The sequence below is a fragment of the Aulonocara sp. 'chitande type north' Nkhata Bay genome, linkage group LG17, assembly GCF_057382095.1.
Source record: "Aulonocara sp. 'chitande type north' Nkhata Bay isolate Kocher_YH1m ecotype deep benthic linkage group LG17, A_spYH_male_GT1.1, whole genome shotgun sequence".
NCBI lineage: Eukaryota > Metazoa > Chordata > Actinopteri > Cichliformes > Cichlidae > Aulonocara > Aulonocara sp. 'chitande type north' Nkhata Bay.
Window position 1 is genome coordinate 25,015,131 of NC_141360.1, and position 21,135 is coordinate 25,036,265.

The 21,135-nt window shown below is 43.2% G+C and overlaps 3 protein-coding genes across 3 annotated transcripts; 2 read left to right on the forward strand and 1 right to left on the reverse strand.

The window, feature by feature from the left end:
* The first annotated feature begins 1,178 nt into the window (after window positions 1-1,178).
* Window positions 1,179-2,588, forward strand: LOC147310151 (uncharacterized). Its single transcript, XM_086268370.1, has one exon. The coding sequence runs from the start codon at window positions 1,179-1,181 to the stop codon at window positions 2,586-2,588; it is 1,410 nt and encodes a 469-aa protein (XP_086124496.1).
* A 4,440-nt stretch (window positions 2,589-7,028) lies between these two features.
* itfg2 (integrin alpha FG-GAP repeat containing 2) lies at window positions 7,029-17,014 on the reverse strand. The gene is made up of 12 exons (XM_086268955.1): window positions 16,786-17,014; window positions 15,970-16,065; window positions 15,854-15,895; window positions 15,585-15,762; window positions 15,369-15,508; window positions 14,404-14,552; window positions 14,224-14,318; window positions 13,758-13,811; window positions 13,442-13,533; window positions 12,746-12,863; window positions 11,026-11,199; window positions 7,029-7,179 (listed from the first exon to the last, which is right to left on the reverse strand). The coding sequence occupies exons 1-12, from the start codon at window positions 16,879-16,881 to the stop codon at window positions 7,112-7,114; spliced, it is 1,302 nt and encodes a 433-aa protein (XP_086125081.1). The 5' UTR covers window positions 16,882-17,014; the 3' UTR covers window positions 7,029-7,111.
* On the forward strand, window positions 15,630-20,920 carry ascl1a (achaete-scute family bHLH transcription factor 1a). Its single transcript, XM_086268956.1, has 3 exons — window positions 15,630-16,113; window positions 19,417-20,015; window positions 20,106-20,920. Exon 2 carries the CDS (start codon window positions 19,433-19,435, stop codon window positions 19,997-19,999), a length of 567 nt encoding a protein of 188 aa, XP_086125082.1. The 5' UTR covers window positions 15,630-16,113; window positions 19,417-19,432; the 3' UTR covers window positions 20,000-20,015; window positions 20,106-20,920.
* Window positions 20,921-21,135: the final 215 nt, after the last annotated feature.

Sequence of the window (21,135 nt, forward strand, 5' to 3'; positions counted from 1 at the left end):
CATCCGCAATCACGCCCGCCGTGTTAAAACACGGGGACTCAGGGGTTGGTGGTGGTGTGGTGTGACGTGAATCAAATAAAGTTGGCTCTGAACGTCGCTCCGTGGTCCCGCCATGCCTTATTCATGCCACATACACATAGCCACAGCTGCCCAACATAAATGATTCCATGTTGGTTAAAGACCAAATCAATCAGCTGCATATACACTGCAAAAACTCAAACTCTTATCAAGTATATTTGTCTTGTTTCTAGTCAAAATTTCTCATCACACTTAAAATACGAGAAATCAGCTACAGAGTAACATTTCAGTGAGATATAGGAACTTGTGAAAAAGTCTTGAAAACATATTGTTTTATTTTTTGTACCTTTTAACATTTCACAAAGTAAACTTGTTTTGTATTATGAACACATGTTTTTGTTGGCTGGTTAGAGTTGCATGGATCGCAGATTTATCTGTTTTTTGTGAATATAAGCTGCTGACTGGTGAGCTGAATTTTCAGCTTGGTACGTTAGTGTTCATCAGTTAATCATAAAACATATTTAGTGCTTATAACAAATATATTATGCTAAATAAAGACAGATTTTTCCACAATGTATATGATAGTAAGAGTTAGTAAACCTCTATTAAAGTCTCCCTCTGCAGTCTGTTGTTTCTTAGATTCAGCATTGAAACTGAATTTAAAACCAAACATAGATGACATTCTGTCGCCTCATCAACCACCAAGATCTCACTGCCTACAGACATTCAGTAACTCTCATTGGATAATGTTAATAAATATCTTTCACTAAATATGAACGTTTTCTACCTGTCCTTGTTTAAATTATGAAAGAAGTTATTATGCCTGAGAATCTCTAGAATGTCGACTACTTTCCACTAAACAGTTGTCTTCTACTTTGGTTAGTTTTTTTAACAACCATTTAAAAAACATATTTTGCTTTTGTTTTATTTTTTACTGCAATTCCTGTAGAGTAGCTTTTATAGTGTTAATTCAGTATGTGCTACAAAATAAAAGCCTTTCCTTTACATTAGGTTTGTGGGCATTTTATTTTGAATTGTTCCAATCATGGCACTTCAAAGGAACAGCGCATCACAGGAACAGCCTGTGATGTCACAGTGCACATTCTACTGGAAAACCCTATAAATAGGGGAGACGTTCAACCGACTTTAGTGGATCTCAGATGGCAGAAACACAAAGCAACCTGGTTGTTAAAACAAAGACAAGGCGGACGCAGAGAAACGCACACGCACACGCTGACGCATCTACAATGGCAGAAGCAAAAATAGAAATGGTCATCACACCAAAACCTGAGGTTGATAAAGCCGCACAACCAAATACTAAAAAGTCTCCTGTGGCACAACCACCAAAGGAAACGGTTGTGAAACCAAAGAAACAAAAAAAGCAAAAACAGAAAAGAGTGGCTGAAGAACCAAGAAGAGCAATTACTCGGGCATATGCCCGGGCTCTTCTTGAAGCTCAAAACAGCACGGCTAACCCTGTGCCTAATGGAGGGACTTGGGAATATCAACCCATTCCCACATTTAGACCCCCGTTTAATCCCTGGCACGAGATTGCTGCTCTCAGACACCAACTGGAAGCCTCCCAATACCATCAGAACGACCTTTACGGTAAAATGGTAGGTGCAAACAAGAGGGCCTCTTATCACCAGCTTCAGGTGAACAAACTTCGTGAAGAAATTCACGAGAACGAGCAGAATCACGAGGAAACGATCAAAGGCCTCATAGAGCAGCTGGAAGAGGCTTCTAGTAATAAGCCCTATGACATCAGTGAGACAGACACTCTCGTGAGTGACAATGAAGCTATGGTCATATTGGATGAGGTGATTGCTACCCTGCAGGACCAAATCAGCCACCCTACCACAGAGCAGTGTGTGGAGTCTGCCACTCCAACCACAGAGGCTTCACACACTGACTCTGTAGGACTGAAGTCCTCTAAGGAGGCTGAATTTGAGCTCAAATGTAGGATTCAGCAAGAGCAGATTGAGATGCTCCAGAAACAGCTCCTAGCAGCTCAAAATCAGCTTGAAGAGCAGGCCGTTAAACATAGGCAGGAGCAGGAGACACTCAACCTGGAAATCAGTGACCTGAAATCCCAGCTCTGCCCCAACAAGGCCCTTCATGATTTGAAGCTAGAGTCTCTGGAGCGAGAGCTGAAAGGGGCCAAAGCTTCCTCACTTAAAATCCCACAGCAGCACAAAGAACAAAATTCCACTGCTGCAAATGAAATGCACAAATTTGAGCTTCCGAAAGAAAACGAGACTGGAGAACAGGACAAGATGGAAAAAGAGGACTCACTGCCATCCACTGCAAGGTCTCTGCAGGAGCCTCAGAAAGAAAAAGACACCACAGAACAACAGAAGATAGAAAAAGAAGAGTCAGCTGCATTTTCTGTACAGGAATCTTTGCAAAGTGTACAAGACAAACAGAAAATGCTCAATGTCAAGGTGGCTGAACTCAAGACTGAAGTCAAGAGCCTGCCAGAGATTCCGCCAAGGAAGAAGAAGAACAAGAAGAAGCGGAACTGTGCGCGTCCCCAATTTCACATAATTGGTGTCAACATCAAGTCCTAAAAATCATATTTATATACAACTAAATTGTCAGTGAACATTTGAACCCCTCTCGGTCAAGACAGAAGGCCACCCCTTCCTGAGCCCGGTTCTGTCAGAGGTTTCTCCCTATTAAGAGGGAGTTTTTCCTCTCCACTGTCGCCAAGTGCTTGCTCATAGGGGATTTGGGGGCTTTTTTTTAACACCAACCACTGAAAAGTTCACTGACATCAAATTTAAGACTCAGCAAATATGGAAATGGATCATTCGTCATCAAGTGAGGAATCATCCATTTAAAACATGTTTGCTGAGTCATATTTAGTTGTATATAAATATGATTTCTGTCACACTAAGGCCAATCACAGACTAATTTGGACAATTGGTAAAAAATAAATAAATTGAAAAAATTGAAAAGAAGTAGTTGTGTCATTGTTTCGTGTAGATTTCAAATAACATGCCATTTTATGTCAACATATTTCTGTTACATTTGTAGTGCTCGTGGTTTTATATTCTTATGATCCTGTTTGTTTGATGAGTATATCCTTCTGCCTTACTTCACATATTTACTGCTGCTTGGCTAGCTTTAGTCATGCTAGCATCAGCACGGGTAGAAACAGATACACATCAGAGACATCACATGTAGCTTGTGTTTATGTTCAGAGTGACACCTGATTTAAAAGCAGGCAGCAAAGCACTGAGCAGCATATCAGTCAGCACAGAAAACAAATGCCATAAATGTCATCAATTAGGGTGGAATAATTTGTTTCTAGTGGCTTCTATCAGAGGTGTGGACTCAAGTCACATGACTTGGACTCGAGTCAGACTCGAGTCATTAATTTTATGACTTTAGACTTGACTTGAAAAAATGTTGTAAGACTTGTGACTTGACTTAGACTTTTACACCAATGACCTGGGACTTGAATTGGACTTGAACCGGTTTACTTGAAAAGACTTGATATTTCACTCCAAATATAAAATGTAACATGCATATTGAGATTGAAAATGTGATGTCATTCTGGGGTAGAACCACAAAGGATTCTGGGAACTCGTGGCAAGAGGTACTAGCGCACGCAGGCTTTTAATTGAAATCAGTTATACAGCGATAAAAAGAAACACAAAAAATGGCAAGAAGCTGTTGTATTATTAACTGCAATAGCCGGTCACATGACAGCCACGGGAAGCCGACGGGTAAAGAAATCGGTTGTTATCGGATTACGTCGTTGAAGAGAAATTGTTCGAGCCATGTTTCCGAAGTAACAAAGAGGCGACGGATGGCCTGGATCGCAGCCATTCAAAGACCAAATATAACGTCCCAGAACACTCCAGCTCACATGTTAGTCTGCTCCAAGCATTTCCACAAAGGTCAGTCTTCTGTTGTAGTTAATGCGTCATTTTCATAACATAATTGGTGATATAGGTTACAAGCAAGTCTGACGCTGAACAGAAATTGTCGCGCTATGCTCCTTTGTTTATTGTGCATAAATAGTGAATTGTCCTGACACAATATTGTGTTTCGCTTCTGTTATTATGGTACATTGACAAAAACATACTTTTATTCACAGGATAAAACAGTTGTTTTGTATCACTAATTGCCCAGTACGATTACAGCATACAGTATTATTGTCACTGCTACATTTCTGTAACGCGTACCAGAAATTATTTCCACTACTAATTAATTACCGTTGAGCTCAAAGGTTATATTAATAAACGGTTAACGAATGTGTATTTATGACGACGATTTGTGAGACTGGTAAACTTATGATACGTACGATGGTCTTTCGTTCTACACGGTGCATTTCAAGGTCCTGCACCCATCCGTCGGTAAACTGTACCTGGGCTTGTTGCAGTGACCTGAAGTTACTAAACTTCATGAGTGTGTGCACTCACTCCAAGAACCGTATGATTATAAATATGCATATAAATATGCTACGATGAGATAGCTGACTTCATCTAACTAGCAAATGTTTTCCAGGCTACGTTGGTGATGCAGTTTTTTTTAATATGTATGATATTTTTGTCATGCGATTTTAAAGCCGGTCCTACAAGCGCATCCAAGAATAACATGCAGCTTATCTCAGAACTGTCGGTGAAAATTATTCTTGGAGCTAGGTTTAATTGAGCTGCATTTTAAAGAGGTGCAATTTCACAATTTGTGTATATTTTCCAAGTTCACTATTTTGTCATGTGTTGAGAAAAACACAGATTTAAAAATTACATGGTCTAATATTTACATTTAGCATAACTGCAACATTCTTTTTTCGTTTTTTTTTAAAGACTCGAAAGGACTTGAAATTCAAAATTTCAGACTTGTGACTTGACTCGGACTTTTACACCAGTGACTTGAGACTCGACTCTGACTTGCCTGACATTACTTGAGACTTGACTTGAGGATAAAGACTTGAGACTTACTTGAGACTTGCAAAACAATGACTTGGTCCCACCTCTGCCTTTAAGCTATCAAATAGAGATGCAGCACAAAAACAATTTGCTTGTCGTGCATCACTTTGTTGCTTGTGGATAGTCTTGGTTGTGATTTTTTAAGATAACCATCTGATATAAGTACCACACACTTCACATTGCTAATAGTTATTTTGCCTATAATCACTACAATTTTATGAAACTGATTGCTTTGTGGTCATTTTCAGGTTCACCAACAACCCAGTGACACGTTTTGACTTCCTGAAACATTTCTCGTCTATTCAGCCTGGAATTTAGGAAATTTGTGCAAGAGTCTGCTGCTCTGCTTTCAAACTCACACACACAATGTGGAAATAGCAGTCCTTATCAGTAATTAGCTGGAAAAGATCTGGGAACCCATGCACTCAAGACTCTCATTCTAGTAGAGCCAATAGATATATACACAACTGGTCAACAGCAATCAAGCTACATTTAAGAGCTAGCATTGTTTGGTCCGTGTTGAAGTCCTTATTCTCATCATCTGTGAGCCAACAGCTCCTCTGGGGCAGGCGCTAAGTGAGGCTGCTGCATTAGTGGTTTTATCATTGATTTGTTGGTTCGCTGATGCAGAAGAGGTGTTTGTTTCCAGTAATCCAGATTAGAGCAAACAAACTCTCTGTAAACTGTCATATCCATGGTTTACCATCGTCAACCTCTTTGGGCTTAGTGCTTACCCAAAGAAATGATGGCAAAATTATCCATCTTCTTGATCACTCGTCTCATTTAGGGTTGCAGCTAAACGGGAGAGGTGGGATTCACCGAGGACTGGTCACTTGGCTGACAGAGAAGCAGACAACCACACTCTCATCTCCAGAGTTGTTATGTCTCCAGACCACAGGAGGAAAACAACTAAAGTATAGAATATTAATTTTACTGCAGTGAGACTTGCTTCTGCAGACAATTTTTTTTAAATGTAAAAATAAATAAATAATAAGTTCAATTCCCTTCAGCATTTTTGGGATTGACTAAAATCTTAGTAAAGCCCACAAAGAATACATCATCCTACAAACAATTAGAGAACAGATTATGCATTTCTGTGTCCCACATTGCTATAATTGCCTCCAAACTTGCCACCAGAATGATCCACTGGGCTGTTTTGCACTTTCCTTTATATGCGTGATCATTTCTTTTCCTTTTTTAAAAAAATAAAAAAAAATTCAAATTTTATTTCAAAATGTAAAATATCTTTCACCTCATCAACTTTTTCCACTGAAGGAGTTTTATCTTTAGCTGAAGCTAATGCAGACAATCACGTGATTAAGAGTGGATTAAGAAGAAATTATAACTGCTGGATTTTTCTTAGATGGGATGCAAACAAAACAAGACTAAGAAAAAGTTCATGGACTTGGTCCTCAAAGGAAAGCCTTCTTTTTGTAAGTCTCTAAAGGGCAGGAGAGATAAGAGGCTACCAGGACACCTGAGCCACATGCTCATCTTATTAATATTGCATGGGAAAGACAGAGGCAGTCGACACAGGTGGTAATAGGATCCTCCCATTGGGAACAGTGGGAGATTCCCCCAGTCCTTCCCATCATCACTTCAACACTACTAACTCACTGCTAGTCAAATGTAAGTAATCGTGTTATGCATAATCAGAAGCGCTTCATGTCTGAGATGATACACTGGATAGGAGAATTTTCTCAGACACTACAGGGAATGAATAATAGGAAGGCACTGCTGTTTGATTGGGGAGCTCTTTTCAGCCGCTTGTCAACGCTGACTGACGGCCACATAAAGCTTCTGCTAATCCCCCGCCCTCCCCTCGCTCCCAGATTCACATAGTTACCGGTGAAAACAGCAGGTTAAACAGTGCAGCATTTCCCCTGCATTATGTCTCATTGCTCTCATCCTCTGCCCACCTTGTTAAAAGCAACCTGGGCGGACAGAATACCAATGACAGAGGCAGCGTGCAGGTCTGAGATAACAGCCAGTGGCGAGCCGATCAGAAACCCAAACCCCAACATCTATCTGTTGGGGAGCGCGAGTAACAAGAGCAGCAGCACAGAAGACGGTCTGTCAGTGTTTATTTACAGAGTATTTACAGTCAGGGGGAAAACAGAGAAGGCAGCGTGGTGATGCATGTCACCGAGCTACGTTTGCGCATCCTTGTAGAGAACATCTGCCACCAGGGCTCGCACTGCGGCCGGATCATCAGCATCTGTGGAGGCGAAACACAATGTGACGGTTACCGCTGAAACCGGAGTACTGACATTAGGGCTGCCACAAACGATTATTTTGATAGTCGACTAGTCACCGATTATTTTTGATTAGTCGACTAATCAGATCATCATCCATTGGACGTACAGCGTACAGCTTATTGCACCAGCAGCATCTGGTCTTATATAACTATCATTAGCTTACAGCTTGAAGTGTTTGTGCTAACTAAAAATAAAGACAAGATGGTAGTTTATTAATTTTTAATGAAATTTGCAGATTGTTTCGGTGAAGTTTAATAAACTCCTTGCTTTCTAAAATATAACAGGACACCGGAGTATATTATCCAGCGTCTCAAACTTCTGATGATCAGCTGTCTGCTTGAAGTTTATTTAGCTGTGCAAAAACTATAACTTTAATCTTAGCCAAACCGATTTACTCAGGAACAAATAAAATACTAAAGAAAGCCAAACAATAACATTTTAAGTTATCTAAGTGACTTAAATATCATGTTTAACCTGAGTAGCGAAAGACAGTGGTGGGTTTGAAAACGACTTGCCGGGAGTCCGGTGTTCTCACGGCTCTAGTTAGCCTTGCCCCCGCCTAGCTAACGAGCTAGTGGGTAACAGACGTCTCCGAAAACGTCGGAGAGCTTTTGAAAATATGTGGTGTCTTGATAAACTGAGCAGATATTTGAGGTTTACACAGCTACATTCTCGCCTGAAAATATGTTAAACGTTTATTTTGTGACCCAGAAAGAATAATAAGAGTAAAGTTAAAACTAACTAGCTGCCGCCATTGTTGACAGCTGCGCTATGAATTCTGGGACACAGCTTCTTCTTCTTCGGGGTTTAACGGCAGCTGGCATCCTTGTACATGCAGTGCTGCCATCTTCTGTCTCAGTCCGTTATTACACCCTTAAATCCTACTACTCATTCCTGCGTCCTTTGTGATCTTACAAAGCTTCAAACGATGCGTCGACTATTAAATTAGTCGTCGACGATTTTAATAGTCGACATAATCGTGACTAGTCGACTAATCGTGGCAGCCCTAACTGACATGTGACCAGATTAACATGACTTCACAGGAAATGACTCCACAAACGTTCACGGTGCATTCGGGCACGGTCTGATAGGCACCATGTCAGATTACACAATTAGGAAAGCCATACATTATGGCCGTGACTGATGACATATTGGAGATCGACCAATCACAGCTCGCAGCCTTTCACAGCCTGTTGATGTCACCGGGATTAAACAGGAATTTACACAAACAAAGGCGCAGATCATATCGACTGTTTCAAGCTCAAATGGAAAAGATGTTAGCTTGCATCTTCTATTGGGTAATCGTAAGAAGTCTTACATAGGGGAAAAAGGCTAAAACCCCCCCCCTAAATTTCAGCCTTTTTGTGGAAGTAATAATCAATCATCGTGCAATTTACATTCATAATGCAAATATTTTAGTTTATACTCAAGAATATTTGCTTTAAACCTTTAGTTTATTATTTGGCAGACTTTCAAATATAAACCTACTAATCAAACCAGCACATTATTATTTTTTGAGACATTAAGATGCTAAATTGCATTTGTTTTCCTAAACAGAAGAATTAGTTTTAAGTGGTTGATTATTATTTATTCCTGATTCATTTCTGACTTCTCCAAGAAGTATTACATTTGTTAAGTAGTTTTGCATTTGGCTAGAGTCAGTGTTACAGCACAGTCTCAAGAGTCTAAACAGTCTTTACAGGGCCGTAGAAGGCCTTAACACATCAGCAGGACAGGTAGCTGCTCCTTTGTGCAACAAAGAATAGGATGAGCACTGCCAGAGCTACAATATAACCTCCACGAGGCCACAAGTGTGAATGTCTGAGCAAACAATCAGTGGGCCCTGTGCTCGCTGCCCGGCACCATTGAGCCCGATTGGCATTTGCCATCGAATACCAGTATAGATGTAAATACTTGGGAGAACAAGGAGACGAGACTAAGATCTTCTGCACTTTTTAAAATGATCCTTAATATTTTCCAGTGTGTAATGCTTCCAGTATTTCTTTTACACATAGGATATGAAGGTGAAGTCATAGCATTGAATTTGAGTGCAGGATTTTAAGCTGCAGTGCTCTAAATTGGTACAAATCATTATTCCAATTGTCCTCTCACATACTTTCTGTGATCTCAATTCCCTCTCTCAGGTCTGTCCCAGTTTAGGATCACTAATCCCGCAACACCCACTGAAAATTTACACAGCATGCTTTTAAATGTCAGAGTACTCAACATTTTTAATACAGTTGTTTACATAGTCTGTTATCTGTCTCCAGAAGAAAAAATACCCTTCATATTGAATCTAGGCTGTTAACTGGGGTGAAAGTAGATGCTATTTCAGCTTTCCCTCCAATGCGTTGCACTGCCCTCCAGGCCTCGATTGCGAAAGAAATAGAAATCAGATTTGAAAGAGGTCTTAAGCATCCACTCATTGTATTTACTTCAGATCACTTATGTTGGTTCCCTGTAGGCCGACGACTTTGTTGTTGGTTGCGCATCATTGAAAAGGTCCTGGAAACGGTCACACCACATCGTAAAAGGGATTTTTTTAAAATCCCAGTGAATCTTTAAGAGACGGCACTGTGCTGAGGTATTCTGTGTGTGACTATCAGACACTATTGTTGGGAACATCTGCCCCTAAATTTCAGAACCTTCTGGGAAACAGCTGCAGATTAAGTGAGTTAATACATCAGTGAGCAGCTATATTTAGTCCTGAACTACACACTGGATAAATATGACTTTTTGTGGACATAAACGCCTAACTTCACAGTCAGCCTCCCACCTTCATCTCTACTTTGATGTCAGGTATGCGCCGCTTACCTTGCACCGCTCAGCAAACATCGCTGACACTTTACAAACTGATGTTTGAACTCGTCCGTCACAAATTTGAAAATGCCCACGTAGGAGCAGCTGATTTAGAAACCTTCCCCTCTTTGTGATGGAGAACTGGCAAACTCATAATCAGCGCTTGGCTAAAGGGAGCTTATTATGGTGAAAAAGCAGCAGGGGAGCGCCTCAGAGCTGCTGCTGACATTTCAAGGAGGTCAGGGTGAGGCAGCTAAAACCATCGACACCTAGAGAACAGTTTACCTTCTTTTCCTTCAAACTACTGGAAATTGTAGATGGCAGATGGACAGCAACGATTAAACAACAGATAAGGAAGACGACTGGAAGCGTAAGCAGGACCACAGTCATTTACTTCTCCCCACATTTACAGTTGCACCGTGACTGTGTACTCTGCACCAACTTGAGGCCTCTAATGGAGAACACTGGGCAGAAAAAAACTCAGATGCATACATCGCAGCGACACGCAGTTCATTTTAACCACATACACTGTAGATGGTAACTGTTCTTTAATTTCAGCTATATTTGCATGTAAAGCGAGCAGTCAAAGGGAAAGGCTGGGTAATAAACAACCAGTTTTTATAATACAGCCAGAAGCAGCTAAAGTGTGTGCCTGCAGGAGGAGAGCATAAACTGACACTACAGCGACGTGTAGAAAAAGCCACAAGACTTGAATTAACACTCAATTAATACCCAACGTTACATCTAACCAGTTTACAATATCCTAGTTATATTTGTTTGGTGATCAATAGGAATTCTTGCAGAGACTGTGCTGCAAACTGTTTCTTTAAAGAAGAGTAAGAACTTGCTGGCAGGGCCTCGTTAGTTGTAAAGTCTGTCATGGTGGGGTCATTTTCTTCCTTCCTCCTCATCAGTATTCAGATCAGAGCCCCAGTTGGGCTCTTATTCGCCCTCAAACTGAGGAAGTGTGTGCTTGACTCCGAACGCTGAGCTGCCGACGTACTTACCGACTCCCAGCATCTTCAGGTGGCTTTTAAAGCCGGGCTTTTCCTCCAGCACTCGCAGCAGGTTGGTGGATTCCATGCGCTCCAGCTCCACCTTCCAGTAGATGTAGATTTTGTGGTTGAAGCTGACATAGACGAGGCAGGGCCCGTTTTTGCCCTCCTTACATGTGTACTGACCTGCAACCAGAGAAAACCTGAGAATCTTACACACAGTTTTTACTCAACAGGTGGTGGCAGTGATATGAGGGACCGTGCTTTGTGAATACAAATAAACAAATCAGCAATCCTCCGCTGCCGGGCTACTGTAGCCTCCACACAACACAACAAGTCTGATCTGTCTGAGGAGCTGAGAGCAGAGGGGAGTGAGGCCTGAACACCTCATTTAAACTCAGCAGGTGGAAAGCAGCAAAAATGGCTGGAATCAGAGATCTCAGGCGTCTTTTGTCTCTTTCTTTAATCCACTTAAAACCACACATGTCACACTAGGCGCCTCAGATTAACTGTCCAAACACTGCAGAGAGATCTGACAGCACAGATAAGAAAGACAGAGAGAGGAGAGGAGAGGAGGAAAAGCTCAAAGCAAGGCGAGGCTAAAGTTCTATGCTGCCATCTGGTGGAGCAGGTTTGAAATTCCACCTTTGTTTGAGGTTACAAACGCCTGGACTAAGGTAAGAAATCAGGTTGTAGAGAGCACGAAAACTGCAGTGAGGCCACGGGAGTGAAAATATATGAAAAGTCCAGAGGATTTTCACATCTTGTTTGAACTGTTAGTGTAATAAATATCCTCGTCACTTAGCTACAAAAATGATTTTCCACTAACCTGCAAAATGTAATGTAACATGTGGGAAAGCTGAGATATACTGATGACAATGCAGTCATTTTCTAAAGGGTTCAGTCATTTAATTTGAGAACCTTCAGTTTTCTGGTTATTATTAAGGGTGTGGGGTAAAGAGCTGTCCTTCACCTGAGCTCACAGTTTTAGCTTGTTATCTCTGGCCCAGTACGCACATGTTTGTGGCCCATGAACTAAAAGGACTTTGAAGCTAGAGCCTGGGAGGAGTTGTAGCTGAGGTGTTGTCAAACATTTAGGTACCTTAACCTCAAATCCAGAAGTGTAAAGCAGATCATTTCCTGCTGAGAGAGGAAAACAGTGGAAAATATTCCAAACACCTTCTCCTCAAACAGTCAGAACCTCAAGTGAAAAATGGTTTCATCTGCATTAATCTGGAGCTGTGTGGACAGCCTGAGGGAAATATCTGTGTCTTCAGCTGCTGAAAGCTCCGCTGCGAGAGGCTCAGAGACACATTAAGCAGAATCAACAGATTTATGGATGTTCAGCAACTCCGCTAATCCAGAGGATTAGAAGACTCCAGGTGGATTTACCTGCAAAAATGTGTAAACGATTTACAGAGCACAGATCTGAGCATACACATGTCTGTTTATCATTTATTCTCTTTGCCTTAAGCTCACCATCAATACTGAGCTGAGTGAGTTAACGTGAAAGCCAAAAACGCCCCAGCGGCTTGTTTTTAAGTGTGTCACATTCAACAGTGAGCTGAAAGTCGCATTATAAGTTGGACAAAGCTGCAGATTTAGATCTACTGTTGGAAAGGTCCGAGTGGCGCGTCGTCGCATTAGCCGAAAATTTGACGAGTGTCTGTGACCGTCACAGAAAAACGACGGCGGAGCAAAAACAAGGAGGAGGTGGTGTGACGTCCCTCACCTGCACAGAAGGCGTTGACGTTCTCGTCGAACTGGAACCTCACCACGGTCCGATTGTGGTCGATGATGTAGGTTTGACCGTCCCAAGCACACGCCACCACCTCCTCTCTGCCGTCCCCCTGGAAGAAGACACAAACACAGACGCACACAGGGTTGCTGCGTAGCTGAGCGCATACACAAAGGCAAACGCACATTTCTGAATTAATTCAGCATGTAATCGAGTAGAAACAGTTGTCTGGTAAAAGTTTTTAAGTGAGCAGGGTAAAGGGTAAAAATCTGAATTTGGTCGGATATTGTTCTTGCTGTGGTGGCTTAATGGAGATCAAACTGGTATAGTATAAACTAAAGTGACTAACTTGAAATACCCATGAGTGCCGAGAAGAACAGAGAGACTTTCTCGACAGCGGCTGCATGACTGCAATGTCACGTGTAGCCTACACGGGGGGTTTTATTTTGAAAACTAAATGGCTTCTCTGTGCTGTTGTTACGTCTGACTTCCTGCCGGCTTTATCTGCATTTTAAGTTAAATGTTAGTTAAATGAGTCCCATCAGCTCCAACAATTTCTAATAACACACGTAAGAACATTAAAAACAGACGAGTTAGCAAAACATCTGTTTTTCAAAAACAAACAAAAGGTTTATATTTTTGTTAAAAGTTGAAAGCGTCCACGAGTGTCGGCCTGTCGCAGAGACTCACTGTGACGTCGAGCTTCTGCAGGGCAAACAGCTGATGATCCACCTGCACCGACCACAACAACTGCTCCGAACTGTTCATTAGCTTCAGCGTCCCTGTGACACGGGGAGGCAGAAAACAGGTCGGCCTTAAAAATGGTCAAAAATAAATCAACACGGCTAAAAACTGCTGTTGTGTACAGACTGTCACTGTCATATGCATTTTAGCCAACAAATTAAAAAACTCTTTCTCCTGCTTAACCAGCTTGTTCTAGTTGATAGAAAAGCACAGACTTCTCCACAGAGATGTGAATTTTAAGTGTTTAAAATTCCCATCCTACCATCTAAAGTACAGAGAGCAAACAGTCCACACGTTGACGACTCTTCCTTGGATCCTGTAAAAAAAAAAAAAAAAAACACACACACACAAAAAAACTGAATTCTTCTATTAATATGCAATCAGCCATTTTTTTGTGAGTTTTTTTAAAACCATATCAAATGCACTTTTATATGTTTTTACTGTCACACCGATCGCAGTATGAAAGGAAATCATTTGCATCATCTGTGTTTCTGCATCTCAGCAGGATGATGAGAAGAGGAGACTTAAAGAAATTGTACAATTACAACACACCTAAAGAAACCCACTGAGACGAGACTCAGCTGCAGTTTAAAAGTGTCTCCAGGTGAGCGACAGGGCCCGGGTTTACCTGCAGACGCCCTCTGTCCCCACATTATTTACCTCATCAGCGACCCAGTAAACAAGCGTAGGTGCGAGTGTAAAACGAGCCGGCTGGTAAGAGCGTCTACCTTTGCTAATGCTGCCGATGAGGTGAGTGGAAACGTTCTTGTTGTGTATCCGCCCGGTGGTCAGATGGAGAACTACGTCTCTGGAGGGCCCCTCGCTGTGAGGAGGGAAATCACGCTAAATTAATCCAGGCCATCAATCAATCTAACCGACACTCACATTATAATGGAGGAGGCGTCTACCTCCCAGGCGTGGTGGGGGTGTCGTCGCCAGAGTCGGAGGAGTCCTGTTGCGTCCAGGAGCAGAGCAGGATGGCGTAGCCGCAGCCTGGCTGAGACACCATCAGCTCAGGTAACCCCTCTGGACCCGGGTTCACTGACAGACTGTCCACCTGCAGAACAGCCAATACCTGATTATTTATTCAGCTAGGTCTCATCTATGGAGGGCCTTGAGTGCCCAAACGCCCTTTTCCATCAGTACCTACTAAGGTCAGCTCGCCATGGTTTTATGGGTTTTCTGTCTAATGGAATAATAGTTTGTAATGATTGTGAAGGCACATGTTTGAAATGTTTGAAATAAAAATGAACTGAACTGAACTGAACGTTTTCACAGTGGTAATACGAAATAATGTCACGTCTACACAGGCGGAGGTACCGCTCATTGGGGTGGACTACGCTAAAATAATTTGGTAAAATGCTGCCACCTAGTGGTGAAAGTTTTCATTAAAGTTTGCTGAGAAAATATAAAGTAGTTTATTTATAAGGTGCACCTTACTGGCACTAGACTGCACCCTCTTTTGCGTTCAGAAGTGCTTTAATTCTTTGTGGAACAGATTTAAAAAGGTCCTGGAAACATTCCTCAGAGATTTTGGTCCATACTGACATGATAACATCACACAGTCGCTGCAGATTTGTTGGCTGCACATCCATGACGCAAATCTCCCTCTGCACCACATCCCAAAGGTGCTCTATTGTACTGAGATCTGATGACAGCCTGTGAAGTACAGAGTACATGAGGAGATGTGTGCACTGTGATCCAAGGGATAGATGTGGTCTGGAACAACACTCGGGTAGACCGTGGGGTTTAAATGATGCTCAGTTTGTACAAAGGGGTCCAGAGTGTGCCCAGAAAATACCCCCCCCCCCCCCCCGCATCAAATCAAGTTTAGTGATTTCACATGCTGGTAAGAAACAACACCTGAGCTCACCTGTCCCTCCAGAAGCCATTTCTTCAACAGAATCAGCTGACCAGGCCCTGCATCAGAGCTGTCAGACGGCTCCTCCCAGCGAAAGGCTCGCACCACTCGGTCTGTGTATCCCACCACCAGCTCGCAGCGCCCATCTCCATCTGCAGACACGCACACGCTGCACTCAAAAATCACAAAAATCCACATTTATCACAGAAGAATTTAGCGAGAATTTACCAATATCACTGATGAGGATGACTTTGGTGTTGGCGGGAATGTGCTGGGTGAGGAAGGGCTTCTGGTCATCAGGTGACTGAAACTCGTGCTGGCTGGATGAGTCTGCCTTGCTCGCGGCAGCAGCTGTGAGGTCAAAGAGGTGAAACCAGCCCTCTGCGCCCACGGCAACCACGAAGTTCTGACACAGAAAAAATAAAAATAAAAACACGCCGTCACATCAAATCCTAAACCTTCAGACAATATGCAGCTTCTGACTTCTCTGTTCTCACCTTTCCTTTGTTGCACACATCTCCAACAGCAACGCAGGTCAGCTGGGAAAGCACAACACACCACATGAGCCACAGATCACATGACACAAAAGGATTTTTCTAGCACCTGCACTGACCATGCCCACGCAGGACCTTGTGATCCAAGGTTTGGAGTCATCGTTCTTGTAAACAAGCAGCTTTCCGTTGGTGTCTCCTACGACCAGCTCGTTCAGCTGCAGAGAAGGGAGACAGCCGTGTTAGTGGAGCAGTTGAACAATCAGGTAACACAGGTCATAAATTTTTTTTTTTTACTCTTCTTGATCAAGACAAATTCTAAACTGAGAAGCTAAAAAGTCATTAATTGTGAGACAAAACATCATTATATTTTGCTAGGAAAATGGGGAATAGATGTGTTTGTGTTTGGAATCACTGTCATGCTGATAAACAGAGCCACTGCCAATCAGATGTTTTCCAGGTAATTTGGCACACATCAGCAATAGTGGATCAAAATGTGAGTTCTCTAACACGACACTGGCTGAAACCCTAAGTTGTCATGTGCAGACACAGCACTGATTCATCCCTTTAGTGTGGTGCCTTTTTAATTGTTTTTTCAGTCAGGTAAAAATGAAAAAGATCAGGAAGCAAACAGCACTCAACTGAAAATAAGTTAAAAAGCAGCCAGTGTCCGAACAACCAAGGAGAACTTGAAAAAAAGTACCAGAATTTCTTCCTCTTTGGAAGCAAGATGGAGAAAGAAATGAGCGGTGACTCAAGACTTATTATAATAAGAACAGACTGCAAAAAGTCTAGTTATCAAACCATAAATAAATACATTACTAAATATATTTAGAATTTAATTTAAACATTTAAAAGTCTGCATTCAAGAGGTCCGAGAAGACAAAACAAACATTAACGATAACAATAATAAACAAAAGTTAGCTTAGCTTCCGTACCGAATCGTTGTCTGCGTCTCCCAGACAGATGGCGTGAGGAAACAGAGTCCCTGTGAAGTCTAAGCTAACCCGGTGCACATAGTTCAGAGAGCGCATAGCTGATAGTCTTTGTATTCCCTTTACGGCCGCTGATTTACCGATACTGCTCTGGCTACCTCATTCACGCGCTCACCGCCTCCTCCTAGTAAACAAAACCACGTGACCTAATATCTACGGGATCGTAGCAGAGACATAAAAGGTGATCCGCAAACCAAAGCACTGATCTGCCTGGACGTGTTCCTGTTTCCATATATATATTTTATTAGTAGTAGTAAAAACATGTACGCACATGTGTATGTTTGAAGAAAGAGAGCTTTTAAAACTGAGCTAGTTTACGTACGCTGTGAAATACTGACACCTGGCGGTCAATGAGCGTAAGTGCATACTTTCAAATAGTTTGATTTTCGTTCTTGCCTCTGTTCTTTCTTTGCTGGACCCCCATAACAGCAAAGAAAATTACATTATGTACCCAGACCATGCACCTGGTGATCTATTGAATCTTCCCCAAGTTGGTGAAAAAGTAAATCTCATCGTTATCTTATTAATTTAAACATTTTGCAAACAAACACGATATTAAAACATATTAAAGCGTGAAAAGCACCAAAACGAACACTCAAAGTGAAGAAAACTAGCTATTAAACAAACATAAGCTAAAATTAGAAAAAAAAAGTTATTTAAACTTGCAGATGTTATTAGATCATAGTCCACATATTATTTATTAATGCAATTTGCACTTCTCTCTTACACAGTGTCAGTCCTTTTAACTAAATTCGGGTTTGTTTGTTTTTTTTTATTTTAACATTGTTGCTTATTTAACACAAGAATTTCTCTTGTGGAATCTATCTATCTATCAATCTGAAACAGGGCAGGATGGGAGGATTTACTTCTCGGTGATAACGTCCACTGCTGTCCTCTAGAGGGCGCCCGTTAATTACAACTTTACCTGTAAAGCAATAAACGACGCAGGCGTGAGGGAGTTAAATCAGTGTGAAGCCAAACATTCTAGAAGAGAAGAGAAGCTCCACTGCAGAAGAGTTATTTTTAACTTTGTCAGCCATAATTATAATTCAGTTTAAAAAAACAAACAAACAAAGAACAATAAATGATATGATACTATGATGAATTACATTTATTTTTGTAGAGATGAAGTGTTTATCGGTCTTTCTGGGTGACTGAGCCTGCCACAAAACAAACTGAGAGATAATCCCTCGCATCCCCCCCGCCCCGCACACACACCAACACCAAAGAAAAGAGGGAAAAATACAGAAAGTGGTTAAAGAGGGAACTCGGGTAGACAGATGTCATATTAATTATTACACCCAGCTTTGAGTGGAAGGCCCCTCGAGTAAAGTGAGTGCCCTCCCAGCCTCTGGACGACGAGCAGCAGCGGAGAGAGAGAGAGAGAGAGAGTCCTCACAAAACGATAATTGGACTGTGGAAGCCCGCTAACAGCGTGGATATATGTTTCAGAAAGATCAGGCAGGGCGGAGGGGCGCAGGGGGGACGCTGAATAGGACCCACGCCTCTTTTCTAAACTCTCCGGCTGGGCTTTGAAGGAGAAAGTGGAGGTGGTGTGTGTGTGTGTGTGTGTGTGCGTGTATCTGTGTGTGTGTGCCTGAATGTGAATGCCACAGAAAATTTGAACTATTTATGGCAATCCCCTCTAAAGGCGCGCATGCACGGGTGCCCAGAATAAGGGGGAAGAGAAAAGAGTGCGCGCACACACACGCAAGAAGTTCACCCGCAAAAACTGAACCCCAAAACAATCCTAATTCTGTTTAGTGCGCAAAGTTGTGCGTGCATGCGCAAAGACGCGAGAGAGCGTGTTGGAGTTTGTGCGTGTTTTCTTGTTATGCACCTCTCAGTCCCGCATAGAGAGTCCAGTTACGCGCACAGACCGAGGATTTGCGCCTCCTCGTTCCGCTTGTGCGGCCGATGAGGCGCGCAAAGTGGAAAATTTTACAAAGTCCCGCAAACGAGCGGCTGTGTGTAAAGAAATGGCACAGACAGGGACCAGAATCAGGATCGGGCAGAGAGAACGTCGCACACTTCACTTTGTGAATAGATTTTATGCACAGTTTGTGTTTTCTCTCGCTCCTCTGTATTTTAGCTGACCTGTAAAAAACAAAAACAAAAAACAAACCCAAAACAAAACGCGTGACTGTCCACCTGGAAATGCATCAGACTGAGTTCGGTGTGGACTTCTATGAGTCTGTTTCACCTTCTCGTAAAAAACCCCTCTCCTCTCACTGTTTGTTTAGTGCTTCAAGTGGCACGCGTCAGGCGCGCGGCGCACCGGTACCGGGGCAGGAGCCCAAGGTGTATCCACGCGACCGGAGGGCGTGGCCAGCCCCTCAGCCACCCGTGTTGAAAAGCAGTGGCGTCTTTCTCCGAGAGCTCAGAGCAGCTTTGAGGAGCGCGAGGCAGCATCAGCGGAGCTGCGACTGCCCTCCAATAGTAGCACCCCCCCCCCTCCACATTGGAGCAAGTGCGCGACCAGCGGCCACAGCACGTGAACGGCACGAGCGGGACGCGCTCCCGGAATCTCTGCGATTCTTTAAAACTTCTGTTTTTTTCCCCACACGCGGGTAGGGACCTCACGACCAAAATGGAAATTAACGCGAGTCAGCAGCAGCAGCTGATGCCGCCCGCGTGCTTCTTCTCCGCGCAGAGCGTCCAGCTGAGCGCGAGCGGCAGCGGGAAGTCCGCGAGCAAGCAACCGAAGCGTCCGCGCTCCTCCTCCCCGGAGCTGCTGCGCTGCAAGCGGCGGTTGAACTTCGCGGGTTTCGGCTACAGCCTGCCACAGCAGCAGCCGCACGCGGTGGCGCGCAGGAACGAGCGCGAGCGCAACCGCGTGAAGCTGGTCAACAACGGCTTCGCCACGCTGCGGGAGCACGTGCCAAACGGCGCCGCCAACAAGAAGATGAGCAAAGTGGAGACACTGCGCTCCGCCGTGGAGTACATCCGCGCGCTGCAGCAGCTGCTGGACGAGCACGACGCCGTGAGCGCGGCGTTCCAGGCGGGCGTGCTGTCGCCCGGCATGTCGCAGGGATACTCCGCGGACATGAACTCCATGGCAGGCTCCCCCGTGTCCTCCTACTCATCCGACGAGGGCTCCTATGACCCCCTAAGTCCGGAGGAGCAGGAGCTGCTGGACTTCACAAACTGGTTCTGAAGAGCATCCGTGCGAGGTAAGCGCACACGTCACCGCGCTCGTTCCAGGCACCATCGTCATTTAACTCCCGACAAACCTAACTTCCCGTTTCTCCTCCTCCTCGCAGAAATATGGATCAGCTCACTTTATTGCTCTCCTGGGCTTGGGATGGTCCCGAGGAGGAGAAGAACAAGATGGTCCTCCCCGGTCCACCTGACAGTCTCAGCAGGGTCCCGGAGCCTTAACTGAACATCAGGCCGGAGATCAGCGCCAAAGGATTAAAGGAAGACGGGTCCCCCACATGCAGCGTGGGAATCCAAACTTTCTGTGTGTCCCCTTGATAAAAAAACAAAAACAAAAACAAAACAAAAACAAAAGAAAATGACCCTAAAGCGATTCACGCTCTCAGCACATTAAAAACTCTTCTATGCCAACCCCATCACAGTAGCACCAACTCTCTCTCAGACGCTGACTTCAGAAAAATGCTTCCAAGTCACGGATTTATTCTATAAAATTCTATATCAAACGCTCTTTTTTTAAGATATATTAAGATATTTTTGTATGTAAGAGATTTATAGATGTTTTGTACACATCCTTTTGTATATATTTTGTCTATATATTTGCGAAGTCGCTTCTATACCTCCTGCCTATGTAGACGTGTAGTCTATTATTCTCTGGCTGTTGTGTTCACGAGGTTCCAGAGGGAGTTTGATACTCCGATGTTTTATCCTATAGCACCGATGTGTCTTATTTAATAGCAGAACCACGTTATTGCATTATGTCATGTCACAATGATCAAAAACTTATGCAGCTATTGTCCAAACAGAGTGCAATAGCCACGCATTGTCTCTTTATACTGCCAGCTCTATATCCTCTCCACATAAGCGGAAGATAAGAAGTCTTATAACCATATTTTCTACACTCTAGTCTAAAAATAAAACGAGATGCTACTGAATTACTGTTCATGTCTTAATTTTAAAGTGTGTGTGTGTGGTGGTGTGTGTGTGTCGGGGGGGGGGGGGGGGGGGGGGGGGGGGACGACGACTGGGTACAGTTTTCCTTGTGTGGCCATTAAAACCAACATGAGTAGATGGAATACGTGGAGATAAAAGGGGAAGAACGCACGTTTTACGCACGATGCATGTTCTCTTTTCTTG